Here is a 27676-nt window from a genome sequence, read left to right as displayed (position 1 = left end):
GTAGTCTGACGCGCCTCCCCCCCTCATCTATGATGTGGGGCCATGTCAGCAATGGTGACACCTGGTCCTTGCGTGAGGCCCCAGTGCTGCTGGCAGTGGGCCCCAGGGTACCTGTCTCAGCAGGAAGGAGACCACATCTGTTGACTCCCAGTAGCTGGCGTGGAAGAGGTGGGGCAGGGCCACCGTGGGGAAGGCCGTCAGGGCGTCAGGGCAGTACAGGGCATAGTCGATCCGCTTCTGACCCCACCATTTTGCTGCAACTGCCAGGAGGAGGGCCTTGACTGGGTTGGCCCTCAGAGGGTTGCCAGGCCCCTCGGGCTCAGCTCAGCCCAAAGGCTAGACAGTCTCCTGGTCATCTGACCAGGAAGAAGGGCTGCAGCCAAAGCAAGCCTCCTCCCCAGCTGGGTGACAGGAGGGAGCGGGGAGGGCACAGGACTCCAGGATAGCATGCGAGCAGCCAGGGGCCCTGGGATGAGAGCAGCCAGGGGCCCTGGGATGAGGGCGGGGAGCCTCCGTGTGTGAACTTAGGGGGAGGAGACAATCCTGGCTTGGAAGCAGGTCTATCCCTGGTCCTGTTGCTGACCCTGGTGACCCTCTATCCTGCCCTCCACCGCCCCCGATGTCCTCTCCAGGCCTCTCCTGCCCCGGCTCTGCCCTGCAGGCCTCAGGCTGGTGAAAGGCTTTGTAGGGGTGAACCCCAGGGCAAGGCCTGATGTCCCCTCAGCATCTGGGAGCTTGCAGCCCAAGTGTCAAGGCCTGGGTGTGAATCCTAGCTCCTACTCAGGGCTGGGAAACCACCCCGGCTCCAGACAAGGGTTAAAAAGTGCCTTTCTGATGGCTGCATGCAAGAGATGCTCAGTAAATGGTGCCTGATGGGGGTCAGGGCTCTCCTGTGTTCTGCCTGAGGCCTGTTTGCTGCACAGTCCCTTGGTCCCCACCCTCAGGCAACTCCCAACCCCTCCACCTCCTCCCCAGATCTGAGTGCTCCCAGCTCAAGCCTCTAGCTCCCTGGTTAGGCCTCAGCGGACAGGGCCTGGTGGTGAGATGTGCCTGGAAACGGTGAGTGACCCCGGTTATAGGTGGACAGCGTGTGTGGGCAGAGGCCACGTGACACCCAGTACCTTCTCTGATGTCCAAGTCAGGGAGGCGGGGGGCCTGCTCCAGGCTGGGGCTCTCTTGCCCGGCCTGTGGGTAGGAGCCTGGGGTAGTGGGGGAGGGAGGGGGCAGGGCGAGCAGAGACAGGCGCCTGACGCTGGGGGTATGGCTGAGTGATGCCGGGGCCTCTGGGAAGCAAGAATAACAGGGCAGGGGTCAGCCATGCTGGGGCCACTAGGCTGTCATCAAAGGCCAGGAAGGATGCTGGGAAGAGTGCCGGGATCCTAGGCCCTCCTTACAGAAGGATACTCATGCCAGCCTCTGTTCAGGCACCCCTGCTCAGCCAGATAGGCACCAATCACACGGTCAGGGAGGACGGAGGGGCAGCTGGCCCTGGGGGCTAGAGAGGGTGACCTGGGCTCTGCTTCCAGCTGCTGAGAAGTTTCTGAGGAGCCAAGCAGTGGAGGAGGCCATAGAGGGACAGCCACGGTGAGTTCTTGCCTGCCTGGCTCCCCTTAGCTGCCCCCCGTGGCTTGTCCAGAAATGGCCCACAGCTTTTTCCTCAGGGAGCCCCAACACCCCTGGGGCTAAGACCCCTCCTCCCAGGCCCATAGCCTCCCACCTGAACTTGGCTCCACTGGGGTACCCCTTCCAGTGCTCCCTCCCTCCAGAGTCCTCTATGGACATTTGGGGCCCTTGTAGGTATTGAGCAGCACCCCTGGTCATGACACACCAGCACCCACAGTGTCCTTCCCAGCTGTCTCCAGACACTACCAACTGTCCCTGGGTTGGGGGAGTGTGTGTGTGTGTGTGGGGGGGGGCGCAGACCCCTCACTGTGACGGAGGGGAGGGTGCAGGGAGGGCAGGCCCCTGACACCACTTCACTCACTCTGGGCAATGCTGGATGCTGTGTAGCTCTCGGCCATGCCCGACACCTGGCTGGCAATGCTGATCTCACTGGCTCGGCGGAAGCCTCGGGTGGTGGGGGCGGCACTGGGCGAGGAGGGGGCCACATGCTCTTGAAAGACCGTGTTGTGGGTCTGGAGTGCGTCTGCTGCAGGTAGACAGGGACAAGACCAGCAGTAAGAGAGGGCCCACCCCAGCCCAGCCCCCCCACGGGCCTCCAGCCCCCCCGGCCCCCCGAGCAGCGGGAGGTCGGGCCCCGTGTGCTCTGGGCTGGGCGGGCCAGAGCTGAGGCTGTGCCGGCAAGGCTGACACCTCCAGCTGCAGATGAGCTGTGGCATCTGAGCACAGCTGGCAGTGAGGACGGGACCAAGCGTGCCAGGACCTGCCTGCTCAGGGCTGAGAGGGCAGGGCACAGAGCTGAGGCAGGAGGGAGGGAGGGAGGGAGGGAGGGCTGGGGCAGGGCTGGACAGACAGACTGACACAGATACAGTAGGTGGGGAGGCAAGGCGGCCAGGCTCACGCCCCCCCTGGCCACCCATCTTACCCAGCACACAGCTCCTGATCTTGGCTAGCCCTCCCAGCCTCAGCCTGGCAGGGTCTGACTACAGCACACTGTGGCTGGGTTGAGGGGTGCTAACGGGAGGGCCTCAAGTGGCCTCCGGGGGATGCCCAGTACTGGGGACTGAGGATGAGGCCACATCCCTGTACGGCCCTCACACAGGCCACACTGAGCCAGCTCTGAATGGGTGTCTGCGGACAAAGGCAGGGAGAGTGGGGCTCGGCTAGAGGGCCAGCGTGCAGAGGGGGCGCATGAGGTGCTGGACTCCCTCAGGGAGGGAAGGAGGGGGACCCTGGGATCCACCCCTCACAAGTGAGGCTTGAGGCCTCACCCGTGTCCTGGCTGCCCCCACCAGCCTCACAAGTGGGGGACAGAGCCTTTGGAGTGACAGCCATGCTAGGTGACTCTGGGGTGACCCCTCCTCCCTCTGGGCTCCTAGGCTCTCGGTGTGCAGAGAGGGGGCACCAGGGCCTGATCCTGAGGACTGGTCCTGTCTGGTCTCTGTGGGACGCCACGGTCCCACAGACTCCAAGTGGCCAAGGAGGGCATGGAAGCCCCTGAGGACAAGCAGTCAGCCAGCGAAGCAGACGCCACCACGAATGAACGGGGGGTGTTACAGACACTCAGCACAGCCCGGGCTCGGGCGGGGCCCGTCTTGCCAGGTGAGCGCGGGAACAGGGATACTGGTTTCCAGGAAGCCGTCCCCTGGGGGGAGAGGGGCCAGGGGCCCACCCTCCAGGACCAGCTCAGGGTTTCTCTGCACTGTCTCGACTGGAGGCAGATGGGAGAGAACAGACAGGACAAGAACAGACACTCGCGCGGGCAGTCGGGACACGCTCCTCCGACACAGACACATGGGGCTCCTCCAAGACCAGGATGGATAGGATGCCGGGACACACTCCAGGGTGGGGGATGGGAACTGCCCGGGAAAGGCCAGGAGTGGGGCAATGGGCAGCCCTCGCACAAGTATCCTACTCTGACCCACTCTGCAGCCCCCCTGTCCTGTGACCCCTAGCCGGCCGCTGCCACCGTGGGTCCCCATGCAGAGCCCCACTAGGTCCTCGGCTCTGCCTCAGGCCACAGGAGGGGATCCTTCCCAGTCTGCCACCTGGCCCCAGGGGTGAGGCCCCATCATCCCCCCTTGCCGGGGTGCGTGGGGTCGATGCGCCCGTACTACACTGGGTGTCCAGTCTCCAAGAGGAGCTCAGTGCAGGCTGCCCCCTCCTGCCTGCAGGGACCCCAGGCGCGCCCCACCCGGCCCGGGCCCCCCCACCCCCAGCGCCTCTCACCCAGCAGCGTGGAGCAGCCGTCCCCCAGCGGGTAGCGCTGGTAGCGGGGGATGCTGAAAGGCGGCAGGGCGTGGAATCTCCGCTCCAGCAGTGGCTCCAGGCGAGAGGCTGACGGGTCCGCGGGGTGGAAGAGGTTGTAGACTTGCTGGCAGGCTGGCCGCAGCTGGAAAACTGAGGGTGGGGGGCAGGTGGGATGGCAGGGCCTTAAGGAGGCGGGGTCCACAGCAGGAGTGGGGTGGGGCAGCCGAAAGTGTGCCCCTAGGATTTGGGATCAGTCCCAATCGAGTGGAGCCCTTGGCTGTGCGATGGGGCTGCTACTCTGAGCACATTGTGGTTGTTGGGGAGATTAGGCGAACGTAAGGATAAACGAGCAGTAACAGACGCCTCACTTTTAAACACACACACATAGGAACAGGTGCTATATGTTTTGAAATCCCCCCGCCATTTAACATAAAAATATGGACCAACTCTTTTACTTCTAGTACACTCCATCGTGCACCTTGCCAGGATTTATTCAACCCCCCCACCCCACCCCCTGTCTGTGGAGGGATGTTTATAGTGGTTCTGTTTTTTCACAATTACAGATGATATCGCCATAACATCACTGTCCCTGAGTCTTTGTCCACTTATATATAAGCCACCACTTACTTGCCCTTGGACAAGTGTCTCTGAGCCTCAGTTTCCCCCTCTGTAACCTAGGGATGTAACCCGGGCCCTGCACGGCTCCCTGGGCCACACTGGCCGATCCCAGGGGACCCTGCAGGGACTGCTACTCTAACAAGCTGCTCAGCTGGCACGTCACACCTCCTTGTCCCTGTGGCCATGAGGAGGGTTCCTGGAGCAGCGTGGCTGTGGCCCTTCTGGGACTGGAAGGCCAGACACCTAGGAGGATTTGAGGGTGCCTAGCTTCCAATCTCTTCCTTATGGGAAGACTTTGGGCCCAGGAGACAAGGTGTGTGTGTGTCCATCTGATATCAGACAGCCCCCTCCCTTCTGAACCTCAGCTCCCAGAGGTACCTTGAAGACTCAGTGGAGCAGCAGGGGTCAAGAGATAAGGGCTAGACATTGAGCTGCTGGAGTTGGACCAAAGGAGAGCAGAGAGCCTATGCTGGGGGCAGGGGGAGGTGCAGGGCGGGGGCAGCGCAGAAATGAGGCTGATGCACGAGGGGCCTGGGATGTGGCCATGGCCTTGTGACAGGGATCCACTGAGACCCTCAACCCAGTACATAGGCCCCCTGCCCCGTCCCACCACTGTAGAGCTCTCACCATCAAGGGTAGGGATGACGGTCTTCCTCAAGGCCAGGACCAGCCCCAGCGGGCACCCAAAGAGGAAAAGATCTGCGATCTCAAAGTCAAATTTCCCCACGGCCCCTGAGCCATCCAGCATGGTGGAGCTGCTCGAACGGCGGGAGCTGGGCTCGTTCCTCAGCACACTGGCATGGAGGCTGCAGATGGGGGTCACACCACACACCCTCTCAGCACCAGCCTGCCCTCAGCCTTCTAAAGGAAGCCCCCCAGCGGTCACCAGGCCCAAACGAGGTTTGGCCCCTGTGTTGTCCTGCAGATGTGGCTGCCCAGTGCCTGCTGGGACACCCCTGGGGACAGCTGGTCCCAACCTCTCTTGGGGTGCCACTGCCTTTGGAACAGCCACCCCTGATCAGTTCTGTCCCCTGGCTCTGCCCAATCCCCAGACAACCTGTTCCCTTGGGCTCAGGGTGGGCTTTGGTGTGTATGACCCCTGCTGCACCCAGCAAGCACTTGCTCCTGGATGAAGAGCCATGGGCTTGTCTGGGTCTCCCAGGACCTCATGTTAGCAATCGGCATGACCTGGTTCACAAGTCCCCCTTCTCACCCGGCCACAGGCCTCGTGGGCTGACCCTCAGGCTCCACGGACCCCACCCACCTGGATAGGAAGGCCTGGTGCTGTTGGATGGTGTCCAGCTCATAGGTGGATGAGTCGCTCCTCTTTCGGGGCCACTGCCTTTTGGGGTCCTCAACACCATTGCTTCGGGGAATATCAATGTTGCTGCGGCTCAGGTGCCGGCTGCTCTCCAGACCACCGCTGCCACTGGTGCCATGTGCCGCATTGACCAGGGTGCCGGGGGACAGCAGGTCAGTGTCCTGGAACAGCCCCATGCAGGCTCACTGCCTGGTGGCCACTGCCTGGCCAGCCTCTCACCCACGCCAGAGAGGGCAAAGCCCTGTCCCCCAGGGGCCCCACTGTCCTCCCGGACCACTGCCTGAGTCCCAACAGCCTTTGTGCCTGCCTGAGCTGGCCACCTGGATCTCTGCTCCAATCTCCCACTGATCTCACTGCCTTGCCTGGTCCACCCAGGCCATTTGCTGCTCCGCCTCAGAGGGACCTCAGATCCTCTCCTGCTGGGAAGTGCAGAGGGGCCAACCCACTACACCTCCCAGGATCAGACCACAGTCTGGGGCAGACCCTGCTGAAGCTTCATGTACATGAGGCTGTGTCCTGCTACAGCTGCTCACCTGCCCCACACACCTGCCCCGTCAGCTCTGGGCACCTGTGCTGGCAACCTCCACCCTTCCCTTGCTGGGGCTAAAGGTTGATATAGTTCCTGTCCTGGAGTTCCCCTGCCCTGGGGGCCGTGGGAAGCTGGTACCTGCACGCTGGCCACACTGCCCCGACGGCTGCTGCTCTGACTCTCAGACACTGGCTGGCTGCTGTAGCATAAGGCATCGAATGCCAGGATGCCTCCCACACAGTCCCCAATGAGGCAGATCTAGAGAGGGAGAGACCCCAGAGGCCTAAGTACCTGCCCTGCTTGCTGGGGTGCTAGCCAGGGAGGGTCATCACCCCCTGCCCTGCAGGGTTTCCTTCTTCCCTTCCCCACCCCACGACTCACCTGCCCACTGAAGGTCATGCCCTCCTGGGACTTGATGAAGTCCCCGTAGGCAAGGTTGGCCCGCTGAATCACTGTGGCAATCGCCTCCTGGTACTGGGGTGAGGAGGTGGCCAGCAGGGGCAGGGCAGCCAGGGGGATGTGGTCCTGGCTGCTGGACAGACAGCCTTCATCGTGGCTGTAGGGGCTGAGGCTGGGGGAGGGTGCTCGATCAGGAGAGGGCAGACAGCCTCAGCTCAGCCCAACGGGCCCTCTCCCCAACCAGAGCAGCAGGCCTGGAGTTCCTGCTGCTTGAGAGCCTCAGGGGTGACTCGGCAAACCTTATGAGGCCACTTCTGGGCCAGGCCCTGGAAGCCTGGGTAAGAGGGCCGGGGAGCACGGCCTTGTGTCTCCAAGGCAGGTCAACACCCCCACCTCACAGATAGGGCAGCTGAGGCTGTCTTGGGCCTGGGACCCCTCCTCTGTAGGTTCTTCACCTTTGGACAGAATGGACTGGATGGTAATTACGGACATGGAGATGGGGGCCAGTGTTGGGGGAGTGGCCTGACCCTCAGGGGTGGGTGGTCTGGGTGTCATGCACTCACTTGGAGACAAGGGCGAAGGCATCGGAGCAGATGGGCGGGCAGGGCACCAGGCGGATGGAGAGGCGGCCCAGGGCACTGGGGTAATGCACACGCATGACGGTGTCGAACACGGTGGCGATGGTGTTGGCGTCGCCCTGCTTGGAGCTGGGGTCTCCAGTGCCCGTGTCCAGGATGGTCCCTCCATGCAGCACCAGCAGCAACACGTGGATTGTGGAGGCCGGCGCAGCCAGGGGTGGGCTGACCTCGTCCTGCGCAGGTTGGCGGGGCGTCAGCTCCCCGCTGGGCCCCTGTCACCCCAGAGGGAGGCCCATCTGGCCCATTGCTCCCTCTCCGAAGGCCCATTTCAGTTCCTCAGCTACAGGGCCAGGGGTTGGCCATCTCGACCCCTTCCCCTGGGGAGGCCGAGGTGGTTTCATCCTCCCCACGAGCACCCTGCTCCCATCAGCCAGCCTCCAAAGCACAGATTCCACTTCCCATCAGGGGGCCCAGGTGGCAGATTCCAGCCTTGGCGAGGAGGCACCAGGCCATCCTATGTGGGCCTCTGCAGCTTGCCTGCCCTCCGTGCATCTGCACCCAAGGCAGCTTCAGCCTGGGTGGGCGGTGACCCCGGGCACTGGACCTGCAGCTCTGAGCTCCCCCCATCCACACGGGGCTTCTCTTTTACCCTCTGTGCTGCTATTCCCGGACTCTCTCCAAGACCAACGTCTCCAAGCATCTTAGAGCAGAGAGGGAATGCAGGTGTGCCTGTCTGAAACCCCATAATTTGGGAGAGGTCAGTGATTTTACTTCCTGCCGGTCAGGCCTGCATGTGAGGTCAAAGTCAGCCCTGAGACTTGCACACATTTGCACGGGGTATGGAACTGTTCCATTATAGCTGAGGTGGTCGTGGCCCAGAGAGTTCAAGAGACTTGCCTGATGTTACACAACACATCAGTGCCAAGCTGGACTGGAACCCAGAGCTTCTGCCACCAGTTCAGTTGTCTTCCTGCCAACCCTGGCTGTGGCCCCATCCCCAGGAGTCTTTCTCCACCTTAACTTGTGGTATGTGACTAGGGGAACTAGGACCAAGAGAGGCCCCTGCTGAGTACCTGCCATGCCCATATTATGTCCACGTGTGTGGAGCACAAAGAGAGGGGCTGAAGACAGAGGCCTATCCCTAAGGAACCAGGGAGACAGACCAAGGTGCTGAGACCACCTGGAAGGCCCATGTGGGGACAACCAGCCCTGACCTAGCCATGGATGGTGTGCGGGGGGTGGGGGCAGCAGCAGCACCCAAGTGTCAACATAGTCCAGGCAAGGAGTGGGCAGCACAGGCTCTGGGCTCAGGGGCTGGTGAGGCTGCCAGGAAACGCAAGGGAATGGGCTGGCCCAGGAGCCACCAAGCAGTGAACAAGGCAGGCAGGCTGGTGGGGGTACTGGGTCCGGAGCCAAGGCAAGATGGGCTGCCTCCTCCCCGAGAGGTGGTCAGTCATTGGCCAGCTGTGGGCCCTGGGGCCTGGGCAGGAACACATACATGCCCAGCAGAGTGTGGGAATGATTCCTGTCTCCACATGAGGACTGCCCACCACTGGCCCTCCTGGGCAGGGCAGGGCGGAGCAACCAGCTGCCCAGATTAGCAGCCAGGAGGAACTGCCACATTGTCCCAAGGGCTTGCTTATCAATAAGGCTGGGGAGGGCCTCAAGGAAAGAATATCTCAGGGCAGTCTCACCATCACTCAGTTAGACAGAGGGAGCCTAGCATCCCTCAGAAGCCCAGGACGGGCTAGGGTGGGGAGTGAGAGCCCTGTGCCTGTCTTCTGAGACCTAGTGCTAGAGTTTGGGATTGCTCTGGGACTCCCAGAGGCCAACTGGAGACATGGCTCTCCTCCCATTCATGCCTGCTACCGGGGCTCGCCCCACCTGAGACTCAGACTAGAGCCCTGCAGGAACAGACTCCATGGAGGGTGGAACGTGGCAGTGGGCCTGAGAGCTGTGGGGCCAGCTCTGGAGAGCCAGGGGGTCCCTGTCAGTGTCTCTAAAAAGCCATACCCTCTCCACAAGGCTGGGAGAGGAGGCTCCGGTTTGGGGGCTATTGCAAGCCAAGGGATCTGACTCTGGATGGCGGTGCCCCAGAATCAGCGCTGGGTTCCAACACACATCCCGAGGCAGATTTCGAGCCCGAGGCCCCTTCTGCTCCTCCCAAGGGGGCTGTCAGAGCTGTGTGCACCCTAGGTGGGGGGGGCTCCATTTGCTTTGTCTCACCATCAGCCAGCAATTGCAAATCAACTCCCCTCATCCCGGTTTGCCTTCTAAAAAGCCCACATTGACCTCAGACCTCAAAGCTGAAAACCCGGAGTTGGGGAGGGCGGTGTGGATGCTGCTTCCTCTCCCTGGCACCTGCTCCAGGCTCCCCAGGGATCCCAAGTTCCCGAAGGTGCTGTCTCCACCTTGGGCAGCTTGAGGCCAGAGCAGCACAGTGACCACTGCGTGTGACAGCCCCGCCCCGTGCAAACAGCTCTGACCACCCACAGCTGGAGGAGGACAAGGGGCGTGAGCTCTGTGCAAAGAACCCCCGAAGCGGACACAGGCGCTCTACAAGGCAGCTTTATTGGACACTGAGAGAGCCCTGCGAGTCCCTGGCGGGGCAGCGGCCGCCAGCCGCATCACTTCTGCCTAGATGGTGTTCGCTTCCTCCCCTTCCATCTGATTTTCTTCAGCAAACGCAGAAAGGCTGGGTACAAGGTGAAGATCTTTTTTTTGGTCTGGAATTTACAAGTTTCTCATTTCACTTTCCACAGGTGGAGCTGGGTCAAGACCTTCTCTGGGGGCCGTCTGCAATCCCTGTTGGTTCTGGGGGATGGCGGGGCAGGGAGGGAAGGAGGCCCGGGGCCTCTCTCTGATGGCACCTAGGCCACTGCAGTTATGTGGCAATGAGTGCCATGTTCTGCCTCGGCGGCCCCACATGACCACAGCTCCCTCCCTCTGCAGCCCTGGGGGCCATGGGCAGCACAGCCCCTGGCCCTCTGTCCCCGGGGCACCCACCTCAATGATGTTCAGCTGCTCCACACTGGAAGCCACCCTGAATTCAGGGGTGCTCTGGCGGTATAGACCGTCTGCAACACAGAAGCAGTGGGTGCCGTGAGCAGAGGAGCAGCCGGGCAGCGCCAGGCCCATGGGACAGAGGCAGTGACCCTGACAAGTGGTGCCCTGGGGACTCCCAATCCCCCTGGATGCCCAGCACTACACAGGAGCTGGGTCAGAGAGAAGAGGCCTTGCCTCTGCAGCCCACCCCCACCAGCCACCCCCAAGTCAGGTACCCTGTGTATCCTCCGGCTCAGGACTTTCAATTTTGTCCATGAGGTCATTGGAGCTCCACTTGGTGATGTCCTTGGGGAATATTTCTTCTGAATCAGACAGGTCCTCTGGGGAAGAGAGAGGAGGGCTTCAGCACCCCCTGGCGGCGGGCCTGAGGGGGCCTAGCTGTGCCACTCTGGGGGCTCCCGCGCTTCTCTGGCCTGTGCACACTTCCATGCTTGCTTCTGCCCTTCACCCCCTCCCTTCTTTAGCAGGGCGGACACGTGACCGACGCCCTTGGCGCTTCTGTCTGACCTTTTCTAAAGCTTGTGATAATGTTCACACAACATAAAATTCACCATCTAAACCACTTTAAGGTAGCATTTAGCACATTCACGATGCTGCACAACCACCACCTCTGTCTGGTTCCAGAACATTTCCATCTCCCCGAATGGAAACTTTGTACACATTAGCAGTCACTCCCCACCGGCCTCTCCCCCAGTCCCTGGCGACCACCGATCTACTTTCTATCTCTATGGATTTGCCTGTTCTGGACATTGCACATAATGGGATCAAACAATGTGTGGTCTTTTGTGTCTGGCTTCTTTCACTGAGCGCCATATTGTCAAGCTCCATCCATGCTGTGGCAGGTGTCAATGCTTCCTTCCTTTTTATGGCTGAATCCTATTTCACTGCATGGTTGGACCACGTTTTGTTTCTCCACCCATCATCAGCTAATGTTCCTGACTCTTTTCAGCATCGACAGATGTACAGCCTAGATAGAAGCGTTGCTGTGAACACTTCCACCCGTTACTCCTCTTGCTGCTTTTATGAGAACTTCAGCCTGCAGCTGTAGGGGCTCTGGGTCCCTCCTCCAGCCATGCAGCAGGTTGGTGGGTGCTTCCCCGGCCATTGCCCCTCTGGCATCTCCTGCTTCATTAATTCTTCTCTCTTCCTGTTTTTTTTTTTTCTAAAGTTTTACATTAGATGTATATTTTCCTCCAGTCAGGGACTCACAGCCAGGAGAGGGTGCCCCTCTTGCCCTGGCTGGGGTAGGGTGGGATGCCCAAAACAGGTTTCCTCACCCTTGGGAAGGCCTAGAGTAGAGAAGGCAGCTCTCGATTCCCATCTCAGATCCCTTTTGCCTGGACACTGAGTTGCCAGGTTCCCCCTTGAGGACCAGCCAGTTAACTAAAATACCATAATCAGGTGGCTCCTCTGTCTGCTCTGGCCCATGGCTGCCATGTGAGAGAGGGCTCTAGCCTGCCCCTGGTCTGCTTAGTCCTGTGGGCAAGACTCTCCCCACTTCTGAGTCTGTGCGCTGGAAACCTATCTCTACAGACCTGTCTGCCAGCCAAGAAGAATGGCCAAGGTATGAAGCAAGTGAGAGAGTTCAGTGCAGCTGACCTTTGAACAACACAGGCTGGGGCGCCAATCCCCTCACATAGTCAAAAATCCACGTCAAACTTCTGATTCCCCAGAAACTTTACTAAGTATAGCCTATGTTGGCCAGAAGCCTTAGTGGACACATAAAGAGTCGATAAACACATATTTTGTGGGTTATATATATATATACACACACACACACACACACACACATATGCATATATATTATATATCGTATTCTTACAATAAGATGAGCTAGAGAAAAAAGTTATTAAGAAAACCATAAGGAAGAGAAAATACGTTTATGGTACTATGTTTATTGGAAAAAAATCCACCTGGGAGTGGACTATGCAGTTCAAACCCGTGTTGTTCAAGGGTCAACTGTACCCACATCTATCCAGCAAAGGCATGTGATTCAGCAGGCTGTACGCTCACTGTACGCTTATTTTGGGATTAGTGGGAAAATGGACACTTTGCATATTTCTTGCTTGTTTGCATATGCAAAAGTTTCTACATTAGATGGACATCCATTTAACCAAGAAAAAAAGAAAGGTCATTGCAAAGATTTAGAAAACTATAAGAGGCCATGTTTTTGTAAAGTTTCTTGTGGAAATAAACTCACATGTGGAACAAAGATCCCGTCTGAGTATAAATCCACTTGGGGGAGGGTGCTCCAGAGAACAGTCCCTACCTTCCAGGCCCAGTTTATTCCCAGGGTGAGCCTGAAGCCCCAACTCCTAATGATTCCATCTCCTCCTCCACCCGACCCTCTCAGGTCCTCCCTCCCGGCCCCTGGGAAGAGCCCCGTACCATGAGCGTCGAAGTACTCGTCGTCTGAGCTCTCGTCTGAGTCCCGGGCGATACTCTGCATCCTCCACTCGGAGATGCTGTGGCGGGAAGGGCTGGCTGGAAGGCAAAACCACAGGTTGACTGACCAGCCAGCTGGGCTGGGCTCAGCAGGCAGAAGGCAAGCAGAGGTTGATGGTGCTAGAGCAGGGCCAGGAGGGTTCAGGAGAGAAGGGAGGAGTGAGGGGCACAGTGACCCTGGCCCATCTCGGTGGAAGCTCCTGGAATGTTCAGGATGATCCCTCCCAGACCACCAGGCACAAGGTAGTTGTGTCCCAGGGAGGACAAGAAGTAGGAGGGAATCCGGTTTAAGGCCAGGACGTGCAGGCACTCAGGCCAGGATCCGCTCCTGTGATTTGACCAGGATCTGCCTGGGAGTGAGTCCCTTAAACTCTCCTGCAGCAGAGCAGACAGACAGGCTGCGAGTGCTCTGTCAGGAGGTGAGTGCCCTAAAAGGCATCGACGTATATACAGCCACAGATCCCTTCAGCATGGAGACGGGCAGCCTGGCGTGGGGAAACTGGATTTGCAGATGGAACTCCGGGTTCTACATGGCATACCCTGTTTTTTCCCAAACAGCCACAGCACTTTTCCAAAAGTCCTCCCAACAAAGGCCTTTCTCAGAATCTAAAGGTTTTCATTCTCCTTCAGCCTGGCTCCCACCACAGGAGCAGAGACGCCTACTGGATGTACTGGCGGGACCTACCCAGACTCTGTCTCCTCCTGGGAACTCTGACTCCTGAGAGCTGTAGCTGTCTGGGCCCTAGGAGAGGCTGGGAGCTGGGTTCCCACTGGGCCAGCCTGTCTCACTTGGCCTTTGTAGGTGAGTCTGGGGGTACCTGCTGCGGGGAGGGCACCCTGGGCTCACTCTGAGCTGGGGTGCTACCTACCGGCAAAATGATTCTGATGCCCTACAGGTGTGGCCCACAAGGCTGGGAAGCAAGAGTCCGTTTCTGGAATCAGAATTATCTGGCAGTGGCAGGGGTGAGGGCTGTCCCTGAGACCCCCAGTGCTCACCTCCCCGCTTAGATGACCGCGAGGACTTGGAGGATGTAGACCACTGTTTCTTGAGGCCCCGGCCTGCCAGGGGCTCCCCGCTGCTACTGCTGGGCTGGGGGGGCTCCCCAGGGGCCTGGGCCTGGCTGGCTTCGTCCTTGGCCAGTTCGGCAGCCTCTTCATCATCTTCATTGAACTGGGCCATCTTGCGGGACAGCATGAGCTGCGCTTCTTTCTCCAGCTCCCGGATGTTCTCCATATTGAGCCCGTACCACTCGTCCTGCCAGCACCAGGCCTGCCGGTGGGCCCTCACCATCACCTTCCGCAGGCCTGCCCCCAGGTGGTGGCGGTGGACAGGGGTTGGGGAGTGGGGGGTGGAGGGAGAGAGACAAGAGAGACAGGCAGGGTTAGCCCCCAGGGCTGGGCGTGGGGCTGGGAGGCACCCCAAGTTTATACCCATTGTGTGGCTGTGGACAAATCACTGCCCCCTCCATGCCTCAGTTTCCCCATCTGCAAATGAGGGATCTGGCTGACAGATAGCCTCACGAGCTCTCAGTGGTTCTATAACCAGAGCAGAGGTGCCTCCTGAGGGATTGTGCCCACTCAGAAGCCACAATGAATTTTTGGGGGCTTCTGGCCCCAGAGGATGCTGAAGGAGGACTCCCTGACAACCTTCTCCCCATTACACTTTTGCTGTCAATTTTCCACATGGAAATCAAGTTCTAGTTCAAAGTGGGTTAGTCTTTTTTTTTTTTTCCAAACAGAACATGTATACATATAAAATAAGATACAAAATAAGACAAAGTAAGTTATAGAAGACTGTATCATGCATATAAAATAACTAAAATGAGATCACTTTCAAGGTATAAAGGATAATAAAAGAGCTTTAGGGACAGAAGACAGATGGGGGTTGCCTTGGGCTGGGGGTGGGCGTGGGGGTGACTGTGAACATGAACAAAAGACTGGGGTGATGGAATGTTCTAGAACTGTGTGCATGACTCGGAATATATAGCCACTTATAGAACTGTCCTCTTACAAAGGGTGAATTACATGGTATGCCAAATTAGACCTCAATAGAGCTTGTTAAGTAAACATTAAGAAGAGGGGTGCCTGTGGCTCAGTCGGTTAAGCGTCCGCCTTCAGCTCAGGTCATGATCCTAGGGTCGTAGCCCCGCTTTGGGCTCCCTGCTCAGTGTGGGACCTTGGGGGGACTGTTGCCACCTCTCTCTCTGCCCCTCCCCTACACTTATGTGCACCCCCCTCAAATAAATAAATAAATAAAATCTTAAAAAAAAAAGAAAAAAGAAAAAATTTAGAAGAGATAGAACATCATCCCTATTCACCCAGGGAGGAAGCAGACGTGACCAGAACCAGGGAGCCCTTGGATGGCCCTCCTGGACACATTCTCCTCTTGCTTGGTCCATCCTCAATTCTGCATCACTTACTTTTCTTTCCTGTTATAGCACACAGATGTGTTTTCTTACACAACACGTTAGGCTGGTTTGCGTGTTGTTGACATTTACATCTATGTGTCACGCTGTATGTCTTTTCCTGCCACTTGCTGTTTTGGGTGAGTTTCAGGTTTGCTGCTGTATGGTATTTATTTGTTTGCAATACCACATTTTATTTATTCCTTCTCTTGCCATTGGGCCTTTGGCTCACTTTCATCGTTTGTCCACTTGGCTTTTTATAAATTTGCTACTCTGAACATTCTGGAATGTGTACAAGAGTTTCTCCAGGGAGCAAACCTGGGAGGGATGTCACTGGGTCTCAGGGCATCCATTTTTCACTTTCCTAGAGAAAGTGGAGCAGCCTTCCAAGTGGTGAGGCCATGTCATGTCCTCAAGCTGGTCTCTGGTGACCCTTCCACCTAGCTCAGGCCACTCTGCCTCCCCAGCAATCTTTCCTAAATCCCTTCACCCTCTGCTCCTGGGAGGGCACCCTCCTTCAGCCAGGACTGTCTATGCACCCCAAGGTCCTGGGCTGAGGCTTCAGGAAAACCACCCTTAGGTCCCACATTGAATAGACCATCTGCTTAGATGTCCCGGTTTGCTGCTCCAAGAATGTCAGCTCAGATCTTGGGCAGCTGAGAGGGGAGATCTGGGGTCAGGCCCAGCACTGGGTCTCCACTTCCTCCTCTACAAGTGGGGGTGACATGGTCACTGTGGGCTGATATGACACACGTGATGCACACTATCAATAGTGTGGCTCTGTTCACATCTAAACCGAAACCCTGGTTCTTAGAATCAAAAGATGTTTGCCCAGATGCCACTCCTAAATCTTGAGCCTTGGGCTGGGCCAGGCCCTTGGTCTTGATCTCATGCCATGACCTGGGGGGCAAGTAGGGATCTGGGGGTGCTAGGGGAGAGAGGAGCCCCATGTTGGGCCCATTGGCTCATCTGCTTCCCTGAGCACCTGCTCCAGGCCAGGCTCCACGGTGTGAGGGCATCATGGTGTCCAAGACCCTCTGCCCCTGTAACATCCAGCCCATGGGGGACTAAGCAGCAGGGAGTCTTCTCTTGGGTCTGTTCCCTCTCAGGGGTCCATACTGGGTGCTCTAAACACAATGCAGCCCAGAGTGTCTGGGGGCAGGCCTTCGGGCTTCTTAAGGGGACAACCAACATACACTGCCTGTCATCTCTAGGTGCTTAGCAAGTGGTCGAGATAAGCCCCGCAGGAAGCTGCACATGGGCTTTGGGTCATCTTTAGGGAAGAAGAGGGAAACAGAATCACGAAGAGGCACAGAGAGAAGCAGCGGGAGAGGTGAGCTCACCCGTGTCATGGATGAACCTCTCGATCTTGGACTGCATGCCCCAATAGCGGAACTCCACCTTGCAGAGCTTGTAGGCACACATTATGGGAAACACCTGCTGCTTGTACTCCTCAATCCAATTGTCAGACAGGGGCCCCCGCTGTGTCTTGATCGAATGGAATAGCTTGGGGTCTTCTTCCGTCTTATACTCGTTGGGGGGCACAGGGTCTTTGACGATGTCGATGAAGTCTGTGGGGAGAGCCCACCAGTGGTCACTTCTGCCCCATCTCCGCCCTAGAGCCCCTGTTAAGTTCCCTCCCCATGTCCCTGCCACTCCTAGATCCTCACAGGCCTCCAGGGCTCATAATGCTATAGGAGCAGACATGGGTTTGGGGTGCTGCTCTGGGCCGCTCTGGCCTTGAGCATTCCCAACCTCAGGGCCTGTCTCCTCCCACGACTCTAAGCAGATAAATAAGGTGATGAACTGAGGGGGCATGAAGAGATGGAATTTCCATGGAGGACGTGAGATAGGACGGCAGGGCGGCAAACAGAAGAGAAGGCTCATGAAAGCTTCCCAGAAAAGGTGGCATTTCAGCTCCAGGAGTGGAGCAGTGAAGCCAAGAAGGCCCCAGCAGCATGGAATGGGAGAGTTTGGGGAGCCGCCCGAGAGTGTGGGGGTGGGGAGGGGAGGGGATGGAAGCTCTTCTCAGCGGGCTGGGTGCCTAGAGATACCCTGGGGTGGAAGAGGCACAATAGTCTACTTGTGGCTTTATACAGTGGCTTTATATAAAGTCATAGTGGCTTTAGGGCGGGCTGGCCTGCTAGGAACCCCTCGTAGGTCAGAAGAGAGGAGACGGGCAGAAGGTGTCAGACTCCAGCTGGTCCTGAGAAGAACGGGTGGTGGAGGCCATAGGGCTGGGTGTTGGGAGACAGAATGAGGGGCTGGTGGGACCTGGTTGGGTGTGTGGTGGGGAACACGGTGAAGAGGATTAGCAGCAACTCTGGGAAGGACTCGGGCCGTCTCTTGTCCCACACTGCTTCCTCCTGCTGTGCCAGCTCCCAAGGCATGCATGTGTTGCACAGGGTGGGGGACACAGTTGGGGTACATAAACCCCAGGATAGAGTTCGAGGCTCAGAGAGCCCTTTCCTGGGTGTGTGGGGATGATGGCACCCGGAGGAGGGCCGCTCTGCCCTGACCAGGCTCTGGCTGTCTCGTCTCCCCTGCTCGCCGGCCTGCACTGAATCCACGCTGGAGTTTGCAGACACAGATGTAGGCTCCACTGAGACCAGTAAGGGGTCAGGAGCGGCCCAAGGGCAGCGGCATCTGGGGAGGGGCAGATATCCTTTCCGGAGCAGATCACGTGGTGGCCTGTGTGGGCAGCCAGAGGTCACGCAGGGCTGGGATGCGGATGAGTTCCATCACAGAGACTCAGGAACCACCCAGCAGGTGGCCTTCAGAGGGAGCCCACGGAGCTCAGGCTGCGTCTGAGGCTGGCTGGACCTGGGCTGGCAGAGGACCCCTACCATGCTGGGCCCGTCCACCCTGCTGTGGGTAGGACGTCTCCCCCCTCCACATCCAAATTCATGCGTTGGAGTCCTGACCCCCCAACTTCCTCAGAATGTGACCTTATTTGGAGATAATGCCTTTAAAGATATAACCAAATTAAAATGAGGTCATGAGGGTAGGCCCTACTCCACTGTGACTAACGTACTTAATAAAAAGGGGAATTTCAGACGCAGACCAGCACACAGGGAGGATGGAGGAAGATGAAGGAAGAGAAGAGAGTGGCTTTAGGGCGGGCTGGCCTGTTAGGAACCCCTCGTAGGTCAGAAGGGAGGAGATGGGCAGGAGGTGTCAGACTCCAGCTGAGAAGAACGGGTGGTGGAGGCCACAGGGCTGGGTGTTGGGAGACAGACGGGGGACTGGTGGGACCCAGATGAAGATGTAAAGATGAAGATGAAGATGAAGGAGAGATTAGGGTGATGTGCTTCCAAGTCAAGGAACGCCACACATTGCCAGCAGCCACCAGAAGGCAGGGGGAAGGGCATGGGACAGGTTTTCCCTCCTCAGTGACCCCAGAAGGAGACGATTCTGCTGATACCCTGACCTGGGCTTCTGGCCTCCAGACTGTGAGACAAGCCCCACCCCCCCATCTGTGGTACTTTGTTGTGGCAGGCTGGGCAGACTGATACAGCTCTCAAACCCCGGCAGGGCCTGCAAAATCCAGCAGAAGGGAAGAAGGGGCCAGGGGAGGGGTCCCAGAGAAAGCCCTTCATGCCCATCAGAGGCTGCCTAAGAGCATGATCCTGGGGCACTAGCAGCCACCTCTCCAACAATGGCTGTGCACCTGCCTGAGCGCCTCCGCGGTGACTCACTCTACATGGCCTGGAGCCCACTGACTGCAGACCAATGAGTGGCTGTGGAGATGCAGATGGCCCGCAGATGTGGTTTGTTTGGCCAGCATAAACTTATTTAGGAATTGGAGGAATTTCACATGCAAATCCTGATTTCTGGCCTCTCTTAAAAAAGATTTAACAAACGAGGCTGTCTCCTCATGGAAGAGTCAGCTGGAGGGCAGGGGAGTGAAGGCTGCCTGCCATCAGGGGGACACAGGCCAGACTGTGTGCCCCAGCTCTCACAGGCCCACTGTACTCACGCACGGCTGTCAGCCTGAGATGCATACATGTGCATTCTGGGGAGGAACATGGAGGGAAGGGGCTTGAATGGGAAAGGCAGCTAGCCTTCGGATGCATGTCAGGGACATGGGGCCAAGGAGGCTGGTCCTGCCTCCTCGAGCCTTCATGCTTGTCCAGACTCTGACCTCCCTGCCCAAGACAGGAGCCAGTCTGGAGCCTGCTGGGCCTGGAAACTAGGGGCAGAACCAAGGGGCACGGGGGCAGGGCAAGGGTGGGAGCACCTTGGTGGAGGTTACCGATTGTCAGCTGGTTCTTCTCCACAGGAGACAGGCTGAACACATTAGGGTTTTCTCCAGCATCCGTTTTATAAAAAGTTTCGATGTCAATGGAGAATTTCTCCACAAAGGGGCAAGTGAACCTGCAGGGAAGGAGAACAAACATCAGGAATGGCAGCTTGTAGCAGTGGGTGTGGGAAGGCTGGGCTAGGGCCTGCTGAACCCCACTGGGCAGGGGAGGGAGAAAGGGCTGGAGTGGTCAGGCCAAGATTCACCGGTCCCATCCACCTTGGGAACCTTCCCCTTGTCCCAAGAATGGCCAAGGCCAGGCTGGGGGGTAGGAACATGTTCAAGAGAAAGAGGGAGACATGACAGGAAGCTACCAGGCCATCATCCACATGTGTAAGGCATGGCATGGACAGAGGGATGCACAGACATGCCACAAGCATGTGGTGTGAATCCAGCAGGCTGAATCCAGACTAACATTCTGTGATATGCCACCTCCAAACCCCCTGCCCCTAAGCCAGCAGGTCTGGCGACAAGGCCACAGCCCCTCTCTCTTGGCTGGAGAGGAGCTCAGAGGAGGAAAGTGCCTCTGGGAAGAGAAAAAAATCTCAGTGGATCCTCTGACAAGCTCCAGGTCCTCACCTTGTAGGGGGAGTGAAGCCCCAGGAGACTCATGGGGACCCCACCTGCATAGCAAGTGGGTGGCCAACTGGGAGCAGCCCCCTATCTGTTCTACTCAGCTATACTGGGCAGGTGAGGGTGGGAGCATGGAGGGAAGAACCTTCTTTCTTTGGATTCCCAAGTGGAATGTAATAAAACAGTGTCACAGGTGCTGAAGGTCTCAGGGTTGAAGGGAATCTCTGGACCACATCTGGTCTATCCTTGGTTCATGTTTCTTCCTAGCTGGCTGGTTAATGGTCCTGCATTGTCAGGTGATCCTTAACATGAGTTTGTCTTCCCTGAGCATTCCCAGATGGTAAAGGGGTCTCATGTGGCCCTTGCTTGCCTCCTGCCTTCCCAGACTCCCTGGGGCAGGTAGAATGGTATCTAGGGGTATACCCTCCCCTCTCCTGCCTGTTCCCTGAGGACAGAGGCTCCTGGAATGGAGGCTCAGCTCCCCAGGAGCCTGGGCTCCTTGGAGTGTGGAGGGTGAGCTTGCCACCCTGGGCTCCTTCCCTGCCAGACAGCTCAGGGCTGTGGGGAAAGCCTCACCTGGTTCGGGTGTAGGGGTAGGCGTTCCAGGATTCCTCAACCACCCTCAGGGCTGCCTTGGGCAGGATGGAGCGGAACCAGCTGGGGATGTGCATGCCCACATGGTACACCTTGTGTGTGTACTGCCCAGAGCCGCCAGGGCCGTCCGTGTACGGCCGGTTCTCCAAGATCTCTACGCCACTGCCTTCGCCATACGTTTCGTTACGGCTCTTCTTCTGCGGGGACAAAAGCACTTGCGATGTGTTGGGGCCAGAGCACTCTGCAAAAGGGAAGGGGCTTAAGAGACCAGGCCCGGGGTGCTGAGAGGAGGAGGGGCTTTGGCCAATTAGGCGGGCTTCTTCTTTGTCATTTCTGGATGCCCCCAAATCTAGATCCAGACTCCACACACCCCAGCACTCCTACAAGAGACTGAGCAGCCCATGGTTCCCCTCCGACTAGTACTAGTACTAGTACTCCATAGGCAGACTCCTCTCTCTGACTCCCATCAGTCCCAGGATTGAAAGTGTTCTCAAGATCAGAAACAAGATGACAATGACCACTCTCTTCCTTCTATTCAACATTGTCCTGCAGGTTCTAGCCCAAGAAATCAGTCAAGAAAAAGAAATAATCAGAGGCACTCATATGGAAAGAAATATGTAGAACCATCTCAATTTGTCAATGACATAATCTACAGAAAATCCTAAAGAATTCCCCCAAATCTGTTAGACATACTAAATGAATTCAGCAAAGTTGTGGGATGCAAAATCAACACACGAACATAACCAATGCAGAAAGGAAATTAAGAAACCACTTCCATTGATAAGAGCATACTAAAAATAAAATACGTTGCATAAATTTAACAAGGTGGTAAAACACATGCTAGAACTATAAAACAGTGGCAAGAGAAAATAAAGATCTAAATAAATGGAAAGACATCCATGTTCATGCATTGGAATATTTAATATTGTGAAGGTGTCAATATTCCCCAAAGCAATCTACACATCCAATGCAATCCCTTTCAAAATTCCCAGTGGTCTTTTTGGTAAATATGGAAAAACTGATCCTAAAATCAGGAAGGAACAGTGAAGGATCTCAAATAGCCAAAACAATCTTGGAAACAAAACAAAGAGCATTTACACTTTCCTACATAAAATCTTGCTACAAGGGCAGCCCGGGTGGCTCAGCGGTTTAGCACCACCTTCAGCCCAGGGCCTGATCCTGGACACCTGGGATCAAGTCCCACATCGGGCTCCCTGTATGGGGCCTGCTTCTCCCTCTGTGTCTCTGCCATGCTCTCTCTCTCTCTGTATCTCTCATTAATAAATAAATAAAATCTTTAAAAAAAGAAAAAAAATCTTGCTACAAAACTACAGTAATCAAAACAATGTAGGATCGGGGGATCCCTGGGTGGCTCAGTGGTTTAGCTCCTGCCTTCGGTCCAGGGCGTGATCCTGGAGTCTCGGGATTGAGTCCCACATTGGGCTCCCTGCATGGAGCCTGTTTCTCCCTCTGCCTGTATCTCTGCCTCTGTGTGTGTGTGTGTCTCTCATGAAGAAATAAATAAAATCTTTTTTAAAAATGTAGGATCAGCATAGGATAGATCTAAAGAAAAGGGTTGAGAGTCTAGAAATAAACCCATATATCTACATATTATAAGTAATGATTTTCAACCAGAGTGTGGAGATCATTCAATGAGGTAAAGAATAAAGAAGTCTTTACAACACATCCCAGTATATACTGCTGGGACAATTGCATACTCACGTGTAAAATAATGAAGTTGGATCCCTACCTCACATTATATATAAAGACTGACCTAAAATGGATCAAAAACCTAACTGTAAGAGCTTAAGCTATATAACTCTTAGAAGAAAAAATAGGAGTAAATCTTGATGACCTTGGATTTGATAATGGTTTTTTTTTTAAAACATGTTACCCAAAATACAAGCAACCCCCCTCCAAAAAAAAAACCAGAAATACTGGATTGTATTAAAAATTTTCAACTTTTGTGCATCAAAGGACAGTATGGAGAGAGTGAAAGGACAACCCAGAGAATGGGATACAATTCTTATAAAAAATATATCTGGGGGTGCCTGAGTGGCTCAGTTGGTTAAGCATCTGCCTTTGGCTCAGGTCATGATCCCAAGGTCCTGAGATTGAGCCCCATGTCCGGCTCCCTGCTCAGCGAGGAGTCTGATTCTCCCTCTCCCTCTGCCCTGCTCCTGCTCTCACTCATGTGCTCTCTCTCTCAAATAAACAATTAAAATCTTTAAATATATATCTGATAATAGTGTATCTAAAATATTAAATAATTATTACAACTCAACAACAAAGACAATCTAATTTAAAAAGGCCAAAGGAATTGAATAGACATTTCTTCAAAGAAGTATATAAATGGTCAACGAGCACATGAAAAGACTCTCAACATCACTAGTCATTAGAGAGAGGCAAATCAAAACTACAATGAGATACCACTACAGACCCACTAGGATGGCTAGACAGACAGACAATGACAAGTGTGAGTGAGGATGTGGAGAAACTGGAACCCCCCTGTACTGCTAGTGGAAATGTAAAATGGTCCAGCAGCTGTGGAGAATAGCAGTTCTTTAAGAAGCTCAACACAGAATTGCCATATGACCCAGCAATTCTGCCACTAGGTATACATCCAGGTAAAGGAAAACGTGTCCACACAGAAACTTGTACACGAGTGCTCACAGCAGCATTATTCACAAGAGCCAAATGGTGGAAACAACCCAAATGTCCATGACCTGAAAAAGTGGATAAACAGGGGATCCGTCGGTGGCTCAGTGGTTTAGCTCCTGCCTTTGGCCCAGGGCATGATCCTGGAGTCCTGGGATTGACTCCCACATTGGGCTCCCTGTGTGGAGCCTGCTTCTCCCTGTGCCTGTATCTCTGCCTCTCTCCCTCTCTCTCTCTCATATGAATAAATAAATAAAATCTTTAAAAATTCTTAAAAAAATGGATAAACAAATTCTATCCATACAATGGACTATGATTCAGCCCAAGAAAGGAAGGAAGTACTGACATCTGCTACAGTGTGGATAAGCCCTGAAAACAATGTGTAAGAGGCCCAACACAAGAGGCCACAAAGTGTATAATTCCCACTGATATGAAACATCCAGAACAGGAAAACCCATAGAAACAGAGGACTGGTTGCCTTGGGATGGGGTGATAACAATGCTCTAAAATGGTGGTGATGGTTTGACAATTCTATGAATTTGCTAAAAACCCCTAAACTCTACACTTTAAATGTGTCAATTGGGTGGTGCACCACTTGCATCTCAATCAAGCTGGTATAAAACAAAACAAACAGAAACTGATCCTGTGTCTGTACTCACTAAGGTTTCAGAGGGATCAAAGCAAAGGATGTAGCGAAGGGATCCTCATGGCGCTGCCAGAGAGAGACGCAACTCCTGGAGTCACCTCTAAGTGTCTCTCTGCCACAAATGTTGCTCCCCGTGTCCAAAAGCTCAGGTTTCTGCTTATGCAGAAAGCCTCATGGTCAAGGGCCTGGTGACTTTAAGCCTGTTTCCATAGTGATGTGACATCACCAAGGCCATCTTCAGTCAGCTTCCTGAACAGCAGGTGTGTGCCTGCATGAGCGTGTGCACACACTCCTAAGTGTACACACACTACTAAGTGTACACACCCATGCACACACACAGTACACCCAAGAACATGGCCTCACCCCTGAGATACAAAGAAGTGCTATATTTGCAGAGCAGCTGAGTCTCCTTCAGAAGAAAAAATCAGAAAGACCCTGGCTGAGGGCACAGATGGGGTCAGTGGGGACACGCCATCCCTCGTTCTTTAAAGGAGTCTCTGGAATATGGCCTAGATTCTGTAATGAAAGCAGTGACCATTCCCCAGACACTCTGTAAGCTCCTGCCTCTCACGGTAGCTTCGTTTGTTATGGTTGTGCCAAGTACTTTCTTTGCACGTACTTCCTCCTTCAGGGATGGCAAAACCCCTCAAGGAAGGTGCAGTACCGCTCCTGTCCCCAGTCTGCAGATAGCAAGGCAAGCGCTCGGAGAGGCGGAGTGATCTGTTGGAGGTACACAGTTTCTAAGTGGTGGAGCCTGACCTGAACTCCAGATCTATTGGACTCTGGGGCCCACTCTGCCCACAGCATGAAAACATCTTGGTACAAGGCAGGTACTTGATATTTATTGAGCAAATACATGCATTCTAGTCCCAGCTCTGTGACCAGCTCCCTCTCATCCTGGACAAGTTGTTTCTCTCTGGTCTCCATTTCCAAAATTCTAAGTGGAGCTGACTATCTGTCCAAGCCTTGGTGCTTGGTGTAGTGGGTTGAAGCCTCCCCACCCTGGCTCCCTGCTAATTCATGTCCACCCAGAACCTTAGAACGTAGCTTTATTTGGAAATAGGGTCTTTGCAGATATAATTTGTTGAGGTCATACTGGACTAGGGTACATCCTATGTCCAAGGGCCATGTCCTACCATGTCCTTATAAAAAGTGAAGACAGAAGCACCGATGGGAGAGACACAGCCATAAGCCAAGGAACTCTGACAGTCACTGAAGGCTGGAAAAGGCAAGGCAGGAGCTTCCGCTAGAGCAATCGGAGGGAGCACGGCCCTGCTGACACCTTGGTTCTGGACTTCTGGCCTCCAGAACTCTAAGAGAGCACATTTCTATTGGGTGAAACCCACCCAGTTTGGGGTGCCTTATTATGGTGGCCCCAGGAAATGATCACATCTGCGGTTTGGGTTGGCTCAGTGACAAGAAGACATGCAGGTTAGAGAAAAGGCTGCACGGAGTGTCTGAGGGCTGAAATGGGTTACCCGGCCTGCCAGGAAGCCAAGAGTGGAGAAGAGACAGGGAGGAACAGGGAGCAGGGATGGGGAGGGTCCTATCTGGCCTCAATGGGACTACACAGAAGCCTGTGCCCATTCAGGTGATGTGAGCCTAAGCTGTCCTCAGACGCCTTGCCCCAGAAAGCCAGCATGTCCTCCCAGAAGCTCTCTCCCGAGACTCTGGGGGAGGATCCTTCCTTGCTTTCTCCAGATTCCAGGGGCCCCAGGTGTTCTTTTTTTTTTTTCCCCCAACCCCCTTTTTTTTTTCATCCCCCAGGTGTTCTTGAGCTTGTGGCTGCATCACTCTGCTCTCTCCCTCCACCATCACATGACCTTTGCTCACCATGTCTCTCTCTGTTGTCTCCTCCTCTTATAGGGACAACAGTCATTGGATTTAGGGCCTGCTCTAAACCCAAGATGATCTCATCTCGAAGCCCTTAAGTAATTACATCTGCAAAGACCCTGTTTCTAATGAGGTCCCAGTCTAAGGTTCTGGGTGGACATGAATTTGGGGGGACACTAGTCAACTGACTGAGCAAGTGCTTATGGTTACTTATGAGAGATGGACACTACAGGCCATGCGGGGTCACAAGGACCACAGTTAGCAGCACCAGAGCCACAAGGACCCAGACTGGCAGTGCACCTGTACTCCCTGCACCGTAAAGATGAGTTGAATGAACAAATGGATTCTGGTCTCAACTATCACCAGTTCCCTCTGAGCCTGAGCACCTCCCCCAACTTTGGAGTCAACACCATAAAGGGCTGACCCCTGGCTCCCCTCTGGTAATGGCATCAGGGGGTGCCCAATCCCCTGTGCAGCTGAGGCCTGACCCATGACCTCCACCTACACAAGCTGAGTGAGGAATCCACACACATCCCATGGGGTCTGGGGGCTGCATGGGAGGGGCCTGAGCTACCAAGAGCGGTGCAGAAAAAGCATAGACCCTATGAATGGTGAGGATGAAGGACTCAAAAACCAATAATGCTCCCTGGCCCCCACCAAAGGAGCAGCCTCAGAGCTGTCCAGGGTCCTGGCCAAGCCACTTCTGATCATTCCCTCCAAGGCAAGTAGCTGCCGAGCACTCATAGGTGATGGAAGGCTCTCTCCCAGTCAGACTGACTTTTTAAAAAAGATTTTATTTATTTGAAATAGATAGATAGAAAAACAGAGAGAGAGAGAGAGAGAGTATGAGCAGGGGCAGAGGGAGAGGAAGAAGCAGACTCCCTGCTGAGTGGGGAGACTGAGGACACTTGGGGCTCGATCCCAGGACCCCAGGATCATGACCTGAGCCAAAAGCAGATGCTTAATGACTGAGCCACCCCAGTGCCCTCCTCCTCCTCCTTTTTTTTTTTTTTTTTTTTTTTTTGTTTTTTTGTTGTTGTTGCCTTGAACAGCATGTATATTGAGTGCTGGTCAGGCACAGCACAAGGCATCCCACCTTATTCAGGACCCCATGGAGGAGGTGGCAAGTTCAGAAGGCAGGCCTGTTGCTAGCTGCCACCCCAGCTAGTAAGTGGGGTCAGGAGCAAATAAACTACACATGCTTTTCTTTCCACAGTAACACTATCCACCTCGTGAGGCCTAGCTCACAGTGTAGGCACTCCCAGAGCTCTGGCCCAAGGCCCATGCGAATGTCTGCTGCCCATCTCCTGGCCTATATTCGGTAGGCTGCAGGTGCATCCACCTCCTGGAAGGCACTCCTGGGGAGCAGCAAGCACTTTTCATTCTTTTCTGTAACCCAGCCCTCAACCCTGGCTGGGTGCAGAAAAGTCTGCATGTAACTTAGTGTGAGCCTATGGGATATTTAACATTAATAGGAAGCATAAGGACAGATGCTTTAAAAAGAACAAATACCTCAAAAAAGAGGGTGAGAATGGCAGGTGCTTCTGAGGAGCCCAGTCAGAGGTGATCACATGCTCAAAGAAGCTGTGGGATACCTAGGAGCTAGAAGTGAGTCCTTGGATCCCAGTGTTCACCCTGCCAGCTGGCAGGCACAGTGAGTGGAGCTAAGGGGAGGCCTGCCGCAGTCTGGGCTCCCCTGGCTTGGGTGGGAATGGGGGAGACATAGGACAAACAGCGATCTTGAGTAGGCTAAGCAATTCCCAGAGGGCTCAGAGCTGGGGGGCCAAGGAGGGTCCCTTCTCTTCTCTCCGCTCTCTAGGAATAATTATGGGGTAAGT

General features: G+C 55.3%; 1 protein-coding gene and 1 long non-coding RNA gene across 14 annotated transcripts in view; one reads left to right on the top strand and one right to left on the bottom strand.

The window, feature by feature from the left end:
• Positions 1–27676, bottom strand: part of PITPNM2 (phosphatidylinositol transfer protein membrane associated 2) — a 140220-nt gene that overhangs the window by 5034 nt on the left and 107510 nt on the right. For 6 of the 13 annotated variants that reach the window (XR_013366460.1, XR_013366461.1, XM_077875379.1 and 3 more), the window contains 17 exons: positions 20684–20898; positions 19487–19608; positions 16575–16802; positions 13823–14131; positions 12770–12865; positions 10597–10701; positions 10322–10392; positions 7301–7548; positions 6720–6909; positions 6477–6596; positions 5753–5970; positions 5116–5294; positions 3850–4020; positions 3182–3331; positions 1985–2149; positions 1122–1283; positions 112–260 (listed from right to left, as the gene is read on the bottom strand). Coding sequence is in view for 11 of the 13 variants with exons in the window: in XM_077875379.1 (XP_077731505.1) it covers positions 112–260; positions 1122–1283; positions 1985–2149; positions 3182–3331; positions 3850–4020; positions 5116–5294; positions 5753–5970; positions 6477–6596; positions 6720–6909; positions 7301–7548; positions 10322–10392; positions 10597–10701; positions 12770–12865; positions 13823–14131; positions 16575–16802; positions 19487–19608; positions 20684–20898 (2898 nt within the window). In the remaining 2 variants the exon portion in view is untranslated. Of the gene's footprint in view, positions 1–111; positions 261–1121; positions 1284–1984; positions 2150–3181; positions 3332–3849; positions 4021–5115; positions 5295–5752; positions 5971–6476; positions 6597–6719; positions 6910–7300; positions 7549–9869; positions 10042–10321; positions 10393–10596; positions 10702–12769; positions 12866–13822; positions 14132–16574; positions 16803–19486; positions 19609–20683; positions 20943–27676 lie in introns of those variants that run through there. The other 7 variants (XM_077875384.1, XM_077875380.1, XM_077875381.1 and 4 more) reach the window with 5 other exon arrangements.
• LOC144299777 (uncharacterized) lies at positions 6949–14703 on the top strand. The gene is made up of 3 exons (XR_013366466.1): positions 6949–11462; positions 13457–13628; positions 13723–14703. It is a non-coding gene; the product is annotated as an uncharacterized LOC144299777 (long non-coding RNA).

This window comes from Canis aureus, chromosome 27 (assembly GCF_053574225.1).
Source record: "Canis aureus isolate CA01 chromosome 27, VMU_Caureus_v.1.0, whole genome shotgun sequence".
Taxonomy (NCBI): domain Eukaryota; kingdom Metazoa; phylum Chordata; class Mammalia; order Carnivora; family Canidae; genus Canis; species Canis aureus.
The sequence above is the reverse complement of the archived record's forward strand: the minus strand, read 5'-3'. Positions and strand labels throughout refer to the sequence as shown.